The sequence below is a fragment of the Trematomus bernacchii genome, unplaced genomic scaffold, assembly GCF_902827165.1.
Source record: "Trematomus bernacchii unplaced genomic scaffold, fTreBer1.1, whole genome shotgun sequence".
NCBI lineage: Eukaryota > Metazoa > Chordata > Actinopteri > Perciformes > Nototheniidae > Trematomus > Trematomus bernacchii.
In genome coordinates, this window is record NW_022987739.1 from 5,941,453 (window position 1) to 5,958,817 (window position 17,365).

General features: G+C 37.3%; 2 protein-coding genes across 3 annotated transcripts; one reads left to right on the forward strand and one right to left on the reverse strand.

Moving 5' to 3' along the window:
• The first annotated feature begins 246 nt into the window (after positions 1 to 246).
• On the forward strand, positions 247 to 8,871 carry march2 (membrane-associated ring finger (C3HC4) 2). 2 transcript variants are annotated; one of them, XM_034146289.1, is made up of 6 exons: positions 247 to 620; positions 2,891 to 2,950; positions 3,677 to 3,982; positions 4,616 to 4,817; positions 5,089 to 5,298; positions 5,430 to 8,871. In XM_034146289.1, the coding sequence occupies exons 3-6, from the start codon at positions 3,801 to 3,803 to the stop codon at positions 5,586 to 5,588; spliced, it is 753 nt and encodes a 250-aa protein (XP_034002180.1). In that variant the 5' UTR covers positions 247 to 620; positions 2,891 to 2,950; positions 3,677 to 3,800; the 3' UTR covers positions 5,589 to 8,871. The 2 variants fall into 2 exon arrangements, with proteins under 2 accessions (XP_034002180.1, XP_034002179.1); XM_034146288.1 differs by lacking the exon at positions 2,891 to 2,950 and having other exon boundaries at positions 251 to 620.
• A 1,115-nt stretch (positions 8,872 to 9,986) lies between these two features.
• LOC117495601 (ras-related protein Rab-11B-like) lies at positions 9,987 to 14,504 on the reverse strand. The gene is made up of 5 exons (XM_034146942.1): positions 14,362 to 14,504; positions 12,059 to 12,254; positions 11,501 to 11,694; positions 11,329 to 11,409; positions 9,987 to 10,631 (listed from the first exon to the last, which is right to left on the reverse strand). The coding sequence occupies exons 1-5, from the start codon at positions 14,399 to 14,401 to the stop codon at positions 10,486 to 10,488; spliced, it is 657 nt and encodes a 218-aa protein (XP_034002833.1). The 5' UTR covers positions 14,402 to 14,504; the 3' UTR covers positions 9,987 to 10,485.
• Positions 14,505 to 17,365: the final 2,861 nt, after the last annotated feature.

The window sequence follows — 17,365 nt, forward strand, 5'->3', positions numbered from 1 at the left end:
ATTTGAAATGTTTCGTATGAAAATAGTATATTCTTGGCTTCCAGTTTTGTAAAATGAATCAGTTGAGTGTCAAATAATCACCATTCTCTCCCAATATGTTTAATGTTTCCTGCTTAGCTTTAAAACAAGATGCATATTCATAAAAAAATGATTGATTTGACGAATTTCTTGTTTGGCTTATACCTTTGATACTCAATTCAATGTATTGAATATGTCATGTTCCTTTGTACTGTCAGTTCTGTTTATTTCTTCTGCACGCTTGAGATGTTTTCTGTGAGCGCCCCTCCCTTTGTCAAGCTGTTGTTTTTCACACCACTTGAACTGGTTGTGTTTTGCTCTCGTCTGGCCGTCTGCAGCGCATCACAGGCGGGCAGCTGATGATGAGCCTCTGGGGAATATTTAAAGCTCCGGGAAAGCGGAAGCCTGGCCTGCTGTTTGTTATCAGCTGAAGACGGCTGCTAGCTAGCACAACGCTGAATATAGCATAGCATATAGCATTAGCTAGCGTTCTCATCTGTTATTTCACACTCAAAACTAAATAATGAAACAAGAAGGAAACACGAGGATATTATGGCGGTAATACCTGCCATAGGAAGACATTTTTAAGAAGAAGTCTCAGAGTGAGTAGACATTTAAAGCTTTTATTTGTATACCAGACTGACGGCTAGTAGGTAGCTATTGACAGCTGGCAGCTAGCTAACAACACAGCTGTAACGGACACCAATGGTTAACGGTTTGCAGGGTAAATTGTTATTGATTTTTTGCAAGAACTTGGATAATTGGTGCTTATGTGTTAAATATGTCTCTGCAAAATACTTATACACAGCTAATGTATGCCGCCACGTAAATATATTATTGTATTGACTTGATGTTAATGGTAATGGTTGCTTGATCGCATTATGTCGTTTAAACCACTGTTTTACAACTGTTTACCCCTTTTTACATACCTATATTTAGAATTATTATATTGCATATAAGCTAACCAGGGTATACAATAAAATGTGTTTTTACAGGGAAATGTATGGTTATTTGTTCTTATATTTTGAGACATTTACACAAACACAAGGCAAGGCAGGTTTATTGTTAAAGCACCACTTAACAGTAGGCATTTCAAAGTGCTTTACAAAAATGACAAGCATTAAAGAAACACATTATAAAATTCCCTTTTAAAAGCAGCAAAGAGAATACAATAAACATAAAACAAACTAATATATAATAATACAGGTATAAAATACAAGAACAAAAGTTACAGTGCAGTGTAAGTATAAATAGAAAAAACATTGGAAAACAGAAAAGTGTTTTTAAAAGACAAACACATTCATATAGTTATCTTTCACCCTTGGGTTTTATTTAGTTTTTTGGGGTACATATATTTAATTTGTGTGCAAATGGTGCCCTTTTGCACCAGATTCTTTTTCTGATAACACAGCCAGTCATTTACTACATTTCTATTTTATTACTTGATTTTATTTGTGTAAGGTTATCCCTTATTATTACTTTTTTATTCTATGGTTAGACTAGTTTCATTTTCATTTTCATGATCTTATTTTTCATACAATTAACATTGTGTGAGGGAGCCTGGGTGATAGCTAGTTGTGAAACAGTGAAAACTACTTAAACTCTAGTCATTGTATCATGGCAGAATATAGTTTCTGCACTACTTTATTAATGAATGGCCACGAGTAATTTAAAATGTACGTCTTGTAACAGTCAACTTCAAATGTGTAATTGAAGGGTTTGGCTTCCAATTAACATGATTAATTATTTTTCTTAATTGAAAATACATTGGTCTGTTTTATCCCTGTTTTTACATAAAGTACATCACTTCCAAACCTTAAAATATATGTTGTTGTCGTACTTTTGGGGGCCACCTATCTGTTTTTCTGGGTCACGGATTGTTCCTTTAATCGTTCCCCCCATGCAGTATCAGTATGCATACATCATAACGCAAAGCAGTAATACTGAAATTGCTGCCATTGCTTTTGTAAAGAGGAACATTGGCATTCTAGTTTCACCAAACATCTGTTTCCTGGCTGTTTACATTTTCGGTTTAACTATCCAAGTGTGAGCCAAATAATATATTTGCATACAGCAAATGCAACATATACAGTTTAAAGGCCTGAATATTTGACAAAAAAAACACACACACACACACACACACACACACACACACACACACACTACCATAGGGGAAATAAGATTATTCTAGTTGATTGTAACATTTGAAGTATTAATGATAAGACTAGATTAGTCTAGTATTCTGACATTATATCGATGTTTTCCCATAAACACATATAATACTTATTGCAGGTTGTTTTTTTGTGAATTTAATTAGATCAGTGTTAAGCTAAAATGATTGTAGAGTGCAAGTTGTTGTATTTCTTATTTATAAGAAGATAGAATAAAGACAAAATCCCCCCCAAAAGAATCTGCACCATCTGCTGTGTTAAACCTCTTGTTTAAAAACATCACAACACCGGTGCTGAGTACATAGGATTATATATGTATGGTGTATGTTTGGGTTTAATGCTATGGTTTAATAGAGATATGTGTACAGCTTTCGAGGAACAACAGTGACCCAGTATCACCCAAATAGTCTGATATGAAGGATCAACATGTGTCCACTTTCTTGTGTCTTATATAAGATGGGGGTGTGTGTGCTCAAGTTAAAATATGATATGTAGTTGAGCTCAACTCATATATAATGAAACATCTCAAAAGTGCAAAATCAACATGCGTATCAGACATACCTTTCGGTTTGACAATTAATTTGTTTTGCTTTTTAGAATAAATTGTTGAATGTAATATCTTATAACTATATACAATTTTGCTTCAACATGAAACATTTCACACTGAAATATTCATTTATTTCTGGCCTGTTAATGTACAGGATGATGATCAGCAGGACGAATGTACTGTAGGAAATGCAGCAGTCTGGCTCTTATCTTTGGTGAGGGGTTATCTGAGTGGAGGCAACTGTTTATCAGTGAGCTGCACATCACACTCACTGTCTCTGACCAACACACTTGCTTCATAACAGATTACCAGCTGCTTTGGGCGAAGTGGTCCACCTCCAAAACTGATAGCTTTCTTGTAAATGACACAATTTCGTCTTGGATGACCTTAGTTATCTTTACATGGCAGGAAGTTATTAAAGTACATGGAAAAATGCCATATTAATGTAATAAGAAATGACACAGCACAGTAGGTAATAGAAATGGCCTTATATAAACCATAATAAAGTATGTCTAATATATATCAAAATCATAAACAAGTACAACATATTAAATGTCTTATCCTGTCCTAGTGTTGTAAAAATATCATACAAATAATTATAATAAAGTCATAGTATATTGTTTGTTTATACTGTTTGGTATTTTGAAAAAAAAAAAGTATAAATATGCCTTATATAGGTATGGTCCTACACTATATTATTCAAATATAGCATGATAGGTCCACTTTAAATAAAAATGTTATCAAAAAGTCATAGTGGACTGGTTCCCCCGAGCTAAAAATACTACATAGTTATGATGTAGTAACTAAATGTCTGAAATAAATGTATAGAAATAAGTACAACATACAACTTGAAGTTTAAAATAGCATAAAAGGACATTTCTCAAGTCCATTTCAATTAAAACCTTCTTCTCAATCTGTCTCTCTTATTCTCAATGTGTAGAAACGAACCCTTCCCAGCCTGTGGAGAGCAGAGTTTGTGCTTCCTGATCCCCAAACCAGCCTTCTCCTCTGATCCTCGACACCCTCACCTCAGACTCTGCGGCCTGTGTCTGGCTGCTGTAACCATGACGACAGGCGGGTGTTGCCACCTGCCTGGCTCTCTGTGTGACTGTTCGAGCAGCACCGGCCTGTGTAAGAGCGTGGATGAAGGAGGGGGAGACGCGTGCCAGGCGCTCTACGTCACCCAGGTCACAGCCATGGATGGGCGGCTGCTGTCCTCTGTGCTCAAACCCATGAGCGCACAAAGGTGAGACTCACACACACTCATGTTGTGCTGCATTATTCATGTTATAGGCCTTTCTCCACAGCAGACATCGTCATTGTAGGGAAAGAACAGATGCTACTAACACCATTAGTTAGCTCTGTTCTTTTTAAGTGCTCCATTAGTGTTATAACTCTTGAAGTGTGCCAGCATGCGCAGTACAAGGGCTGTGGTTGAATATTCAAACTAATTCCTATGTCTTTTCTCAACCACTTCTCCTTGGAAAACCACATGATGTCAAGGAAATACTGTATGTGATGGAGAGAGTTCTTCAGGGCTTAGGAAAAGACAATCATGGAAGAAACAAGGAATGTGGGATGGTGTTTTTTATGTTCCCTTTAAAGTAAGGATGGTGCAGTGTACCCTGTGCTAAGGGTGATAAGAAAGGACACACTGAAGCACCTTTCCTTAGCATTTTGAAATGCAGCTCTTATCGTGGGTCATTTCACTCAGTTAGGAACCTTCCTAAACAAAAAAGACTATTTAACAGACCTTGAAAATAATGGAATCATCTGATTGGAATCATAGATATACCTGTGTTTCAGGTCCCTGGTGTGACACTTATAGTATTCTCACTGCATTTGGCTAAAAGTTCATTTTTGTATGTATTGTCTTTAGTCTCAGTGATGGTCCCATCTGCCGTATTTGCCACGAAGGAGCGTGCGGTGAGACTCTGCTGTCTCCGTGCGACTGCACAGGCACTCTGGGCACGGTGCACAAGAGCTGCCTGGAGAAGTGGCTTTCATCGTCCAACACCAGCTACTGCGAGCTCTGCCACACAGAGTTCACCATCGAGCGCCGGCCCAGGCCTCTCACAGAGGTAACAAAGGTCAATGCTCTTTGCCTCGTCTGCATCAATCTTTCTTCTTTTCTTTATTCTACGTGCTGTTTGTGAATGATGTGAAGGAGACGTTGCTGTTTTTCTCATCTTTTGGCTTGCTTGCGTGTTATAAAAGTGTTATTATAGTGTTATTTTTTCGTTCATGATTGACTTCCGCCCATCTATCCATCTCTCCCTCACCTCCCCTCTCTTTCTCTCTTATCTATTGTTTCCCTCTTCTCTATTTTTCTTTCCACTTCCTATTCCACAGTGGCTGCGAGACCCCGGCCCCCGTAATGAGAAGAGGACGCTGTTCTGTGACATGGTGTGCTTCCTGTTTATCACGCCCCTAGCAGCCATTTCAGGCTGGCTGTGTCTGAGGGGCGCTCAGGACCATCTCCAGCTGGGGAGCTGGCTGCAGTCCGTCGGCCTCATAGCCCTCACCATCGCACTCTTTACCATATATGTGCTGTGGACCCTGGTAAGAAATTAATTCACATACAGATCAGATCTTAAATGTAATATTAAGGACCTATTCTTACAATTAATAATGCTAATATCAAGCTCAAACTGTAAATTGACCTTCTGTTGCCGTCTTTTCTGACTTCATAGGTGTCTTTCCGCTACCACTGTCAGCTGTACTCTGAGTGGAGAAGAACCAATCAGAAAGTACGTCTTCTCCTTCCTGAGGCCAAGGGGTCAAACTCTTCCCAGCATTCCCTGCTCTCTACCAAACTGATGAAGAAGTCTGCCAATGACAGTATAGTATGAGACCAAGTGGAGACGGTTGGTGATGAAGGTGTCTTTAATGTGCAGGGGCTGATTGTCGCCTGCCAGTTAGCCTTTAAAGAAGCACTTTTTGTGCTTTTCTTGTTGGTTTTTACAAATGCCCCATCAGTACTTATTTTACATCCCTTTTTTAAACGACATCTGTCCTCCTGTGGGTGCAGAAATGAACACATTTGAATGGAGTCTGGGTGTGGACCCGGCTTATGCAAAGGCTCTGAGGAACGGAGCAGCACATGGGGAAGTGCAGAGACTTTAACAGAGACATGGGAACATGATGATTACATGAATAACAGTGACAGCAGAAACAGAAATGACCAAACTAACTTGTTGAGTGGACTGTGAGATGTTTTAGTTATTCTTCTGCCTGGTTTTTAATAACCCGTCCTTCGTCTACAGATTACTGTGGAGTAAAGCAGCCCCTATGATTGTGGTGATGCAATGACTAAGTGAGATTAGATGTAAATCCTGGGCATGCCCTTACCTTTAAAGGCCTTGCATTCTCTGCACAACGTTACCCATTGATGACCTCATTCAAACCACCTAATGTGTGATCCCATTGTACTCTTAGTTTATTAATTAATTCACAATCCAGATGCCAGTGTGCTGTGTGACTTAAGCATTATAGCACAAACCTATCTAACTTCTATCAACGTTTTTCTATTTGATTTTTATCTTAAGTTTATTTTTTTACATCTGAACTAAGAATGCGTTACAGTACAACATTAGTAAAGCCAGAGATTGTGCAATAAAACACTGTGGACATCGAGGTCTTCACAGCACATGAAGAGACCTCGCCCAACATACACAGTTATGCATGCGAGCACTGTTCACATTTGTTGGGGGATTTCTTTTGTTTTGTAGATTAGTGTATTGTTAATGTTTCTTTGTGTTTCAAAAACATTTATTGAACTACTCCTACTGGGGTAGGATCAACAGTGTCCTCATAGAGGTTATTGTTCCATCAGCACTTAGCACGTAGATCCATTTAAAATCTCTGTCAAAATAGCTCTGAGAGGAACATTTCCAAATGTTGTTTGGAGACTGACACAGAGCACTATAATTGTAACTGCCTGTTTAAGTACCTAATTATAGCTTTTCTGTTGTGTTTAAAATATTCTCAAACAATACACACTGCAGTATGCGTGTAGTTTTAGTTATCAAAGCAAGAATCAGGAAAACAGAAAGGCCCTGCATGCTCTTATCACTGAAGTCAAACATCATCATCAACATGTTTTCAGTGCTTGTGTTTAGTGCTTCTGCTAGTCTGACATTAACCCCCACAATGACTTTGGTGGTGGGTACATTATGCAAGCACCACTAAAGATTTTTTCACTTTTCGTTAGAGGAACTCATGCTTATGTGCTTTTTAAAATCCATTTGATGGATGTAAACATTTTTAGGGGTGCAAACTTGCCCTCATCTTGTTTTCATGTTACTGACCGGACTCATGTGGGTCTGTATTGGTTGTTTGGAGATTTGTGAACATGTCTTTTTCTCTTGTGTATATAGTTATGTGCAGTTTGTAATCAGGTCGCTTATAGTGACTTTCTATCAGCTATTGACAAAACAAACCACAGTGTCTGCCTGGTTTCCAGATGTCATGGTCCTAACATCATCCAGTTTTTTAAATATTTCATCCCACATACTTCAGGTTATGGAAAGATGGTTACAGTAGTTCAAACTTGTGTTGCTTAACAGGGAGATAAGATTAATGATCAAACCTCGTCGTATGAAGGAATATGTAATTGTTAAAACCAACAAAACACACTGCTTTCAGAAATGCAACACTTTTTGGGGGAGGGGAGTTTGATGGAGGATTGGAAGTCTATCGTTCAGTATTATTCTGCAGTATTTACTATTTTATATATTTGTAAGTCTGTGGGATTCAATAAAGCAATGACATCAGCACTGACAGCATTTAGGCAAGCCTAAAAAGAGTCTAAAGCTTGACTGCTTTATTAATATTCATGCTGCGACTGAACTCTAGATTACAATTATTGGCCTTTGATTTGTTTGTCATTCTCTATTCAACCGAATGACATTTGTATTATCAATTACTTTTGATCATCATATGTATTTATGGCAGTTAACAGATGTGTCATGATTTGTTGGTCCTATGTGCTTCTCCTTAGAGATTGAGAGTAAATATGCATTTCGTAACACATTGTAGTGCAGTGGTGTGCAGAGGCCGAAATTCTTTTTTTATGCACAATTGTGGTATTCATACTTTTTAAAAATGTAAAATACATATGTTTTTACTTTAACAATCAGGCCTAACCAAACAATATTTGTACTTACTTCCAGCAGATTCTAGCTGTCAGTAAGCATCAATACAAACTACATATTTCTTCATGTGAGTTTTCATGCTGCAGAAACCATGTAAACTTGTACTACATGACGAGTGGCTCTTAATAACAACATATTTCATGAGAACAGGAAGCATCCCAGCAGCGTGTTCAGTGGGAAATTGACATCCCAGTGTCGTGTTGAGCAACCATCGATGTATCTGTTTGTCACTAAAGTCCTCAGTGGGTGTAAAGGGTCCTCGCCCGGTCCGTTTGTGTACAACAACATGACACTGTGGTACTTCAGCTCCTGGTGGATTGGCCCAGTTCATCTTTGTTTGTGTGTTGAACTGATCTCAGAACAAAGGATTACATCCTGCTGTGCTGCGATGCCCCCGGGGGGGTCACAAGCTTATGAGTCATCTGATCATTCCTGTGTTTACTGTTGTCATGAAGAGGAATTACTCCAAGTGTTAAGATCTGATGTGAAGCAATTTAAAGATCTGAGGTGCAGTTATTCAACAAACAGCTGAATCTGCGGGTCAATGCATCTGAGCGCTATGATAGTTATGGGATGTTTTTGTGCAAGTTTGCCTACAAAGTATGCAACACTTCTCTGACACCCTGCAGATCCTCAAATCTCCAAAGATTTTTTGTATTTAACACTTAAACCATAATAACAATCCAAAAAGGGATTTTAAATAAGTGTTTTCTTTTGATGTTTATTACAAAAAGGAACATGTAAATGTTACTTCTGTTGTGTTATCGTGTCTAACATGTTTGTCTTTCTACATGTATTTTCTGGACGGTGGTTATGTATCATTTGTAATTAATGTTGCAATTCTTCAGTATTCACATTTTTAAATCATACAATGTTTATAGTGTGCTGTGGAAAAAAGTAAGATGTCTTCACCAAAATACTGGTACCTGCAATCAGCCAAGAATTGTTTGCAAAGCAAATAAAACATGATGATAAATGACGGGTGAACTGGTGATTTATTTTCTCGTGTAGGAAGCTTTTTAAATGATGATCATGGTCTGATTTCTGTGAATGGAAACACATGTATGTTGTCGGGCGTCAACATTACAGTACAGAACAATGATATGGCTGTTGACAGATCATCCTCTTAGTCCAGAGAGGATGAGATGTCATTACTATAATTCTGTTTTTGACCACCGCTGTATGTGCCCATTAATCCTGAGGAAAAACAACTGCTGTGATGTCAAGTGTTTTTCCTGTGGAGACTCGCAGTATCTCCTCATCACATCCACACCGCTGATGAAAATATAAGCAGCTTAGTTAGAAAAACACTCGTTCAAAATGTTCCATATGCTGCTGAACAGTCTCCGCTCTCCAGGAAGGAAAAACACTATAAATGTTTGAATGTGGGTGTGAATGGTGATTCAAATAATACGTTAGATCATGGGATCCCTGATATTCAGAATGTAATGATTTGCAATCGATTTAAAGGTCCCCTATTATTATAGGTCTCAGATATATACAAAACATGTCTCTGAAGTGTTTGGCTCAAAATACCAAACAGATCAGGGGGGGGTGTTGCCTTGGTTGGTTATTGGCTAATGGTTGCACAACCCAAAAAACCATTGTGACATCACAAAATCTGATCAGCTCATTTTCAGACAGGTTTTTATATATTACAAAAGAGAGAGAATCTTTTTTCCTGAAACGTTCTGGATCTCTTACTAGTTACTTTATAAAGTAAAAGTAGTACTTTGATAATTTACTTAATTAAAAGTAGCAGGATAGCATGATATAATGACGTCATTAGGAAAAAGGTTATTGCTTTAAAGCTGCGTTAACAAAGAATTGCCAGCTACATTTTCTTTCAATATTTATGTTAAAATTGTTTACCTTAATGTTATACATTTTTTACATATTTTCTGAAAACTAGAAACTAAAGCTGTCATAAATGTATGGAGTGTACAGTACCAATGCCCTCTGAAATATTGTGAAGTAAAAATGTAAACTTAAAAATGCATGCACCTCAAAACTATAATCGGGTACAGACTAAGAGTAAAAGCATTTAAATTCTAACTTATAAAAAAACAACTTAAGAACAAAGACACTCAACGGTTCACTTTTATCAAGTATTTTATTGTAAATGTATACAGTTCTTAAATGTAAAGTAAAACAATGACAACTTAAGCCAAATATTCTTCAATAAATACATAATGAGGATATTTTTGGCATGATAACTTATCAGATGTTAGAGGAGCCATGCTGCATAATACTGCTCTCACCAGGGTGGAGTAACTGCCTGTAGATTATTTACACAGCACCATCTAGTGGTAACCATTGAAATGTATTTCACAACCATGCCGTCAGAGGTTCAGTTCAAACAACTTCACAGGCTTCACCAGGGCAGAGAGGACTGCCTCCTTCACATGGACATAAAGGCTTCTGGAAGTTTTCATTCATGGCAAAAGAGAAGAGCACAGGTGAGTTCAAAAGTAGAATATAAAACAGAATGACAGGTAGAAAGAAGCGGACAGAGTAAAGAGGGCGTTGGCCGTAAGCAGAGCGAACAAAAAGTGCACAGGTGATGTGGAGGAAGAGTTTCAGGGCTTTAGTGTCACAGGCTCTGGCAGCACTGCAGTTTGTTGCCCTTCTGCCCGTCAGTGGTGGGGGGGACGCTGATGTCCACGACGTTGTTGCCCGGTGACTCGTCGTGTGCAGATCTGTCCGCTATCTGCTTCTGTGACACGATGCGGTAGATTTCTGCAGAGGGCAAATTACAAACAGTGATTTGAACGAATGGTTGAATGTTTCGTTTATGTAGCTGCTGCACTGGAGTCTCCCTATATAAAACCATGTAGCTACATATCAAAACGGGAAAATGTGAAATGGTAAGCAGAAGCAGCTGTATTATAATATGTCGCAAAAATAATTCAAAGTCATCCTGTAGTATGTCAGTAAAAAGGCTTGAATTGTATAAGCTATACAGTAAATGCCATAAAAAAAATCTAATATTAATTTCATTACCGACATACAGTTTGTCTTCAAAAAAAGCCATATAGGTATACGTCATTTAAATGTCAAAAATAGTAAAGTTTCTCTTGTAAAATAAAATAATAAAATAAAATATGTAAAAATTGTTTTAAAATAAGTCATAATAGATGCCATAACAAATGTTGTAAAAAATGTCATAAGCAAGTCAAGAAAATCATAAAAGATTTAGGTAATTGTATCATGTGTTGTTAAAAAAGTAGTGTGAGTCATTAAAAACAGGTAAAGTATCTGTCTTAGTGTATGCCCTATAAACTGTTACAGAATAGTTTGTTATAGTAAAAGTAATAAAAACATGTTAAAATACAGTTGATAGATGTCATAGTATAATAATATGTCAAAAGAGCTCATAATACAGTTTGTAATAGTGAATCACATGGGATACAGCACTGAGTCTTGTTTTTCCTACCTGTTAAAATGTTCTTGAAGGCTTCTTCTACATTAGTGGAGTCCAACGCTGATGTCTCAATGAAAGAGATACTGTTCTTTTCTAAAGTGGGAAGAGAATACAGATGCATTTTAAACATTTTACAGAAACTATTTTACAGATTATATATTTACCACAGCGCTTGGTGGTTTACCTGCAAAGGCTAGAGCTTCATCAGTGGGCACGGCCCTGAGGTGGCGGAGGTCGCTCTTGTTTCCAACCTGCATGATGACGATGTTGTTGTCAGCGTGGTCCCTCAGCTCCTTCAGCCAGCGCTCAATGTTCTCGTACGTCAGGTGCTTGGCGATGTCGTAAACCAGGAGAGCTCCGACTGCACCCCGGTAGTATCTGGTGACGGCAGAGCAAAGAGAAATATATTGATGAATAAAGAATAACCACAATGTTACCTAACATCTGCTGAGTATAAATCGTCTGTTAATCAACAGTCAAAATGTGATGAAGTGCTTCATGAAAGTTATTTATTTAAAAATGTATTTGTAGATGATCAAATACATCTTCAATATGTTAAATGCTATATATAAACTACATGATAATGCCTTTACATTAACAATAAATGGCTGGATTTAAAATAGGTTACCTACATGTGTGCATGAAATTCTTGGGCATCAAACTGAACATCCTAATAGGCTCAAACAGCTTATTACCGTTTAAAACTGGTATATAATGCAGTTAAATAAAGTAAAGTACTCACGCTGATGTGATAGCTCTGTAGCGTTCCTGTCCAGCTGTGTCCCAGATCTGAGCCTTTATCGTCTTGCCATCCACCTGGATGCTGCGGGTGGCAAACTCCACCCCAATGGTGCTCTTGCTCTCCAGGTTGAACTCATTTCTTGTGAAACGGGACAGCAGGTTACTCTTCCCCACTCCAGAGTCTCCGATTAGAACGACTAGAAACAAATCAATCATTAGGTTGGTAATGCTACAAGGAAAATGTCTCTCAGACTGAAAAGCATTCCAGCAGGTGTTTGTTTGATAAGGCGTGACATTTTATTCAACCCAAGTCTGACCCTAAGGTTATTATTTTAAACTAAATGTATAAAAGACAATGAACATTAACTGACATAAATGTGCCACATTTAGCCAAATGGATGTTTTTCAGAATGCAACATTTCAAACAACTGCTATATGTAACTTTAATTGAAAGTTTCACTATAGTCAGTTCATTATCGGCCAGGGCCATTTATATGGAGGCAATGCAATGCCATTAAACAAGAATAAAACTAGAATACGAAAAATAACAATTGACAGCCCTTCAGGGAAGAGCAAGAGCAATAGGTTTTCTTTTATAGATATATTCATTTTAATGGCATTCCTATCCTTGCCATAGTTTTCAGGCGAAGCAAAAGTGCTGACGTGTTAGTGTTTCCTTTTTGTTCTGAGAAAACCTTATCAGACGTTGCCCTGCTCGGAATCACGCAGGAAGAGGCTCACAAAAAAAACAGCTCTTTGGGAAATCTGACTCGACACTTCCTCAAGGTCTCTGTTCCTGTGTATTTATGAAGAGTCATCAGTAAATCAAATCCGTTTCCAGCTGCCACACTGGCCTGGCCTTTTGTTCTCCTGTACTTTAATAATATCTAAAAGAAAATGTCTGGTTACACGCCTATTCCTGCATCAGTTAGACTTTGGTGATACCATTTACAGATTAGCCTGCTCCACTTTTTGTCCTTCTTTGACCCACTCTATCACAATCTGGTAGGATGGGCTTTACTTGCTTTGCACCAGATCCAGCAGTGTTTTAATGTACAGGGCCATTCAAGACAGGCTATCCATGTATATTATATACTACTACTCTTAAGTTTGTCCTCATTATATGTAGGTATATGTACTTACAATATCCAATATTTAACTTGGATAAAAAAGGTACCATCTGTGCAGACTGAGAATGGACGTATGAAGCTAAGGTGCGGGACATAAAGTAGATTTATTAAGAGGACTGTGTGCCATGCCCTATTTGTGTGGCCGTGTCTGTGCTGTCTTTTTTTCATGTTTTTTTATACTTATTGTTGACTGTAAGGGGAAATAGTTCTGACATATATAGACAACAATTAAAACTAAAGAAATACCTAAAACTGTAAAATACATTTAGTATAATAAGTAACAACTAAAACTAATAAAAATGCAATAATATTGATAAAAATAGTGGTAAAAATATAGAAAAAGTAATAATGCATATGCTATTGCCCATCCATACTTAAGCACTTCTTGTCAAGGTCAGTAGTTTTATGTATGCATAACACAAGTGTTTACAACTAATTAGAATAAATACCAGCAAGGTCAGCATCATGTTATCAGCAAACTGACTCACTCAGGTAAGATCTATGTCTGCTTGGTATGAGAATACATCCTGATGTAAAACAGGTGGCTGGGAAATTACCTACACACCTGAAGCAGTTAACAAAACGACAAAGCCCATAAGAGTTTCCTCTTCTTTGCTCTCATACGGAGTGAGTTTCCTCCCTCAGGGGACAGGTTTCCACCACAAAGGGAACTCTTGTTTCCTCTTCCATTAAACCTATCGGATTACATTACACCGTCTAAATAAAATACGCCTCTATTTGTGCTTTACAAGTGTGGTTATATATGTGAGGACCACTATATGACAATAAAGTAGAATGTAAATATCGCTAAGTATTAGCTCCACCCGTTTGAAGTACTGTTAGCTTCTAGCTTACAGGGCTAATTCACCATACGCACTATTTTCTGTGAAATCCATTTAGCAAATGACATTACTGTCAGCAATCATTGGCCCAAATAAAAGCGGTAACACATCTTAGTTACAGTAAATGATTAAGTAAGAGGTTAATAAGACATGACGAGTGGGAAACGGAAAACAGTTTGGCTAGCTTCAGTTAGCTGCCCCACCATCAGCTGATATTATAACTGACCACTGACGTTAGCATAGCTAGCACACATGCTAACCTCAGCTGGGCTCGTTTTCTCGCTAAATAATATCAAACCAGGTGATCAATAAGCGGTTTCTGTTCCGCTTACCTTTGAATAAGAAATCATACTCGTCGTCTCTGTTCCCCATTGTTTGATTGGATCACGGTGATGACAGAAGAAATGTTCCCTGACCACAGTAACCAGGCTGCAGAGCCAAGATGACAGAAGAAAATGCTGCGTAAGGGAGCCGCGTTAACGCTACACGGTCACGTGACTTACAGGTATGTGGTTTCAGGTAGTGTAATAAGTTCAAGAGTCATAAAATACATGCTTTAGGTTTATGTCTTTCTGCTTGTTCATCCTTGCCCAAGATTGCAAGTGTATTAGTATTAAACACAGTGATGTAAAGTAGGTAGATTTACTCAATACAGGACTTGTACTTTACTTGAGTATTTTCATTTTTTGCTACTAGTTTGTACTACTACCCCTGCACTGCATTTATTTTTTACTTGAGTTACTTTTAAAGATTTTGTTTAATGATGTGAAATATAATCAACATCTAAAGACTTTAGTCACATCTGGAGTAAATTCAAAATCTACCCTGCAGCATACAAAGTCATTACAATTAGCTGCACCTTTACCAGCTGTGATAACACGTGAATGCATCAATATTTATAATCAAGCATATATAAAATATAATATTTATTATTCTGAAATGGGCCAATCTGCATAATTAGAACTCTTACTCATTGTACTTGATGCTAATACTTTTGTATTTCTACTTGAGTAATATTTTGATTGCAGGACTTTTACTTGTAACAAAGTATTACACTCTGGTACTTCTATTTTTACTCAAGTACAAGATCTGAGTTCTTCTTCCACCTCTAAGTATCAATTATATAAAAGGTTGTCCTTTCAATAAGTTGTTATTTCTGTCTGAAAAAAGTTAAGTTAACAATACAAAGCTCCAGAGATATAGAGATATTAGCTTCCACATGATTTTATCAGCGTTTTAACTAACATATAATCAAATATTAAGTGTTTCATGTTACACCTTCAATTTGCTACTCATCGTCTTTTCTCACATATTTAGTGCTGATGGCTCCATACAAAAAACAAAAAAAAATACCCCTGGTTCTCCATATTCTATTGAAAGTAATATGATGCATAAATTAAACTCGGCTAGATGTACTGTACTAGTCAGCAAGCCTTTGTGAGACAAAAGATAAGTGTTAAAAAAGGTAGAAGATAAATGAACATGCAATGAGAATGTAAACCTTACAAGTGTATTCCCATTGGTATGGCCTAATGAAATATTTAAATAAATAAAAAGCATCAAAATATAGTGTCAAATGTGAACAGTCAAATCAGCCCCTCCCTGAAACTATTTTAACAAATACTTGAAATAACAAGCCTTCATGAAAGTAGGATTTATTACAGGACTGTTGCACAGCATGGATTTTAGTTATGTGTAAACTATTACTGAGTTTATCTGATCTGTGTTGATCAAACAATAACAAGCTCCTCCAGCAGAGGGAGCCCCCATCTCTTCCTTTTGACAGAAATATAGTAATTTAACAGGTACAAGTACATGTCCTGTATTCTCAAATGTACTTAACCCTAACCCTAAGTAAAAGTTTAAAGATGTAATCATTAAAAATAGTAACAAAAGTACTCATTATGAAGCCCATTTTAGATGGATATATATTATATTGTTGAATTATTACCGTCATTATTATTGATGGATTCATGTAGGCCTATACGTTATTTTTGAAATATGTGCATCAAATCTGTATGTAATGCTAGGACTTTAGTCCCTCACCCTGGAAACTAATAAAGTCCTAGACCAAATCATAACTTATTTGTTGATTATATTTTGTTCAAATAGTGAACTGAATCTGGTCAAATAGGATATAGTTTCTTAGGTACGTACTATGCATGGAGAATTTACTTTTACTTATGAGAATTTACTTTTACTTATGAGAATTTACTTTTACTTATGTTCAAAAATCATTGAAAAGGTAGTTTTTCAACAGTTGAGTAATTTCTTGCATTTAAATAACTGTTTCGATGTGTTCCAGTCAGGCTTTCGACCAAACCACAGCGCTGAGACTGCTCTTGTAAAGGTCTTCAATGACATCCAGTTAAACACAGACAGTGGCAGAACTTCAGTGTTAGTATTATTAGATCTCAGCGCTGCGTTTGACACTGTTGACCACAACATATTACTAGACCGACTAGAAAACTGGGTGGGACTTTCGGCAACAGTTCTAAATTGGTTTGAATCCTACTTAAAGGACAGAAACAACGTTGTTTCTATAGGTAAATACACATCTGAGTTGACAAATATGACATGTGGGGTTCCTCAAGGCTCCATCTTGGGGCCTCTTCTCTTTAACATCTACATGCTACCACTGGCTCAGATAATGAAAAACAACAAAATAAGTTACCATAGCTATGTGGATGATACCCAAATTTATGTAACCATTTCACCAGGAGATATGCTCCAATTCAAACACTGAGTAAGTGCATTGAACAAATCAATGACTGGATGTGTCAGAACTTTATCCAATTAAACAAAGATAAAACTGAGGTAATGATTTTTGGAGCCAAGGCAGAACGTATAAAAGTTAGCGCTGAGCTTCAGTCTGCAATGTTTAAAACAACAGATAAAGCCAGAAATCAGTCATGGACCCTGACCTGAGTTTCAACAGTCACATTAAAACAATGACTAAATCAGCCTACTATCACCTAAAGAATATATCTAGGATAAAAAGACTAATGTCACAGCAGGATTTGGAAAAACTTGTCCATGCTTTTATCTTCAGTAGACTCGACTACTGTAATGGTGTCTTTACAGGTCTCACTAAAAAGTCTATTAGAAAGCTGCAGCTAATTCAGAACGCCGCTGCTCGAGTCCTCGCTAACACTAAGAAAGTGGATCACATCACTCCTGTTCTGAAGTCTTTACACTGACTTCCTGTGTGTCAAATAATTGATTTCAAAATACTGCTGCTGGTTTATAAAGCTTTGAATGGTTTAGGCCCAAAATACATTTCTGACCTACTGCTAAATTATGAACCATCCAGATCTCTCAGGTCTTCAGGGACTG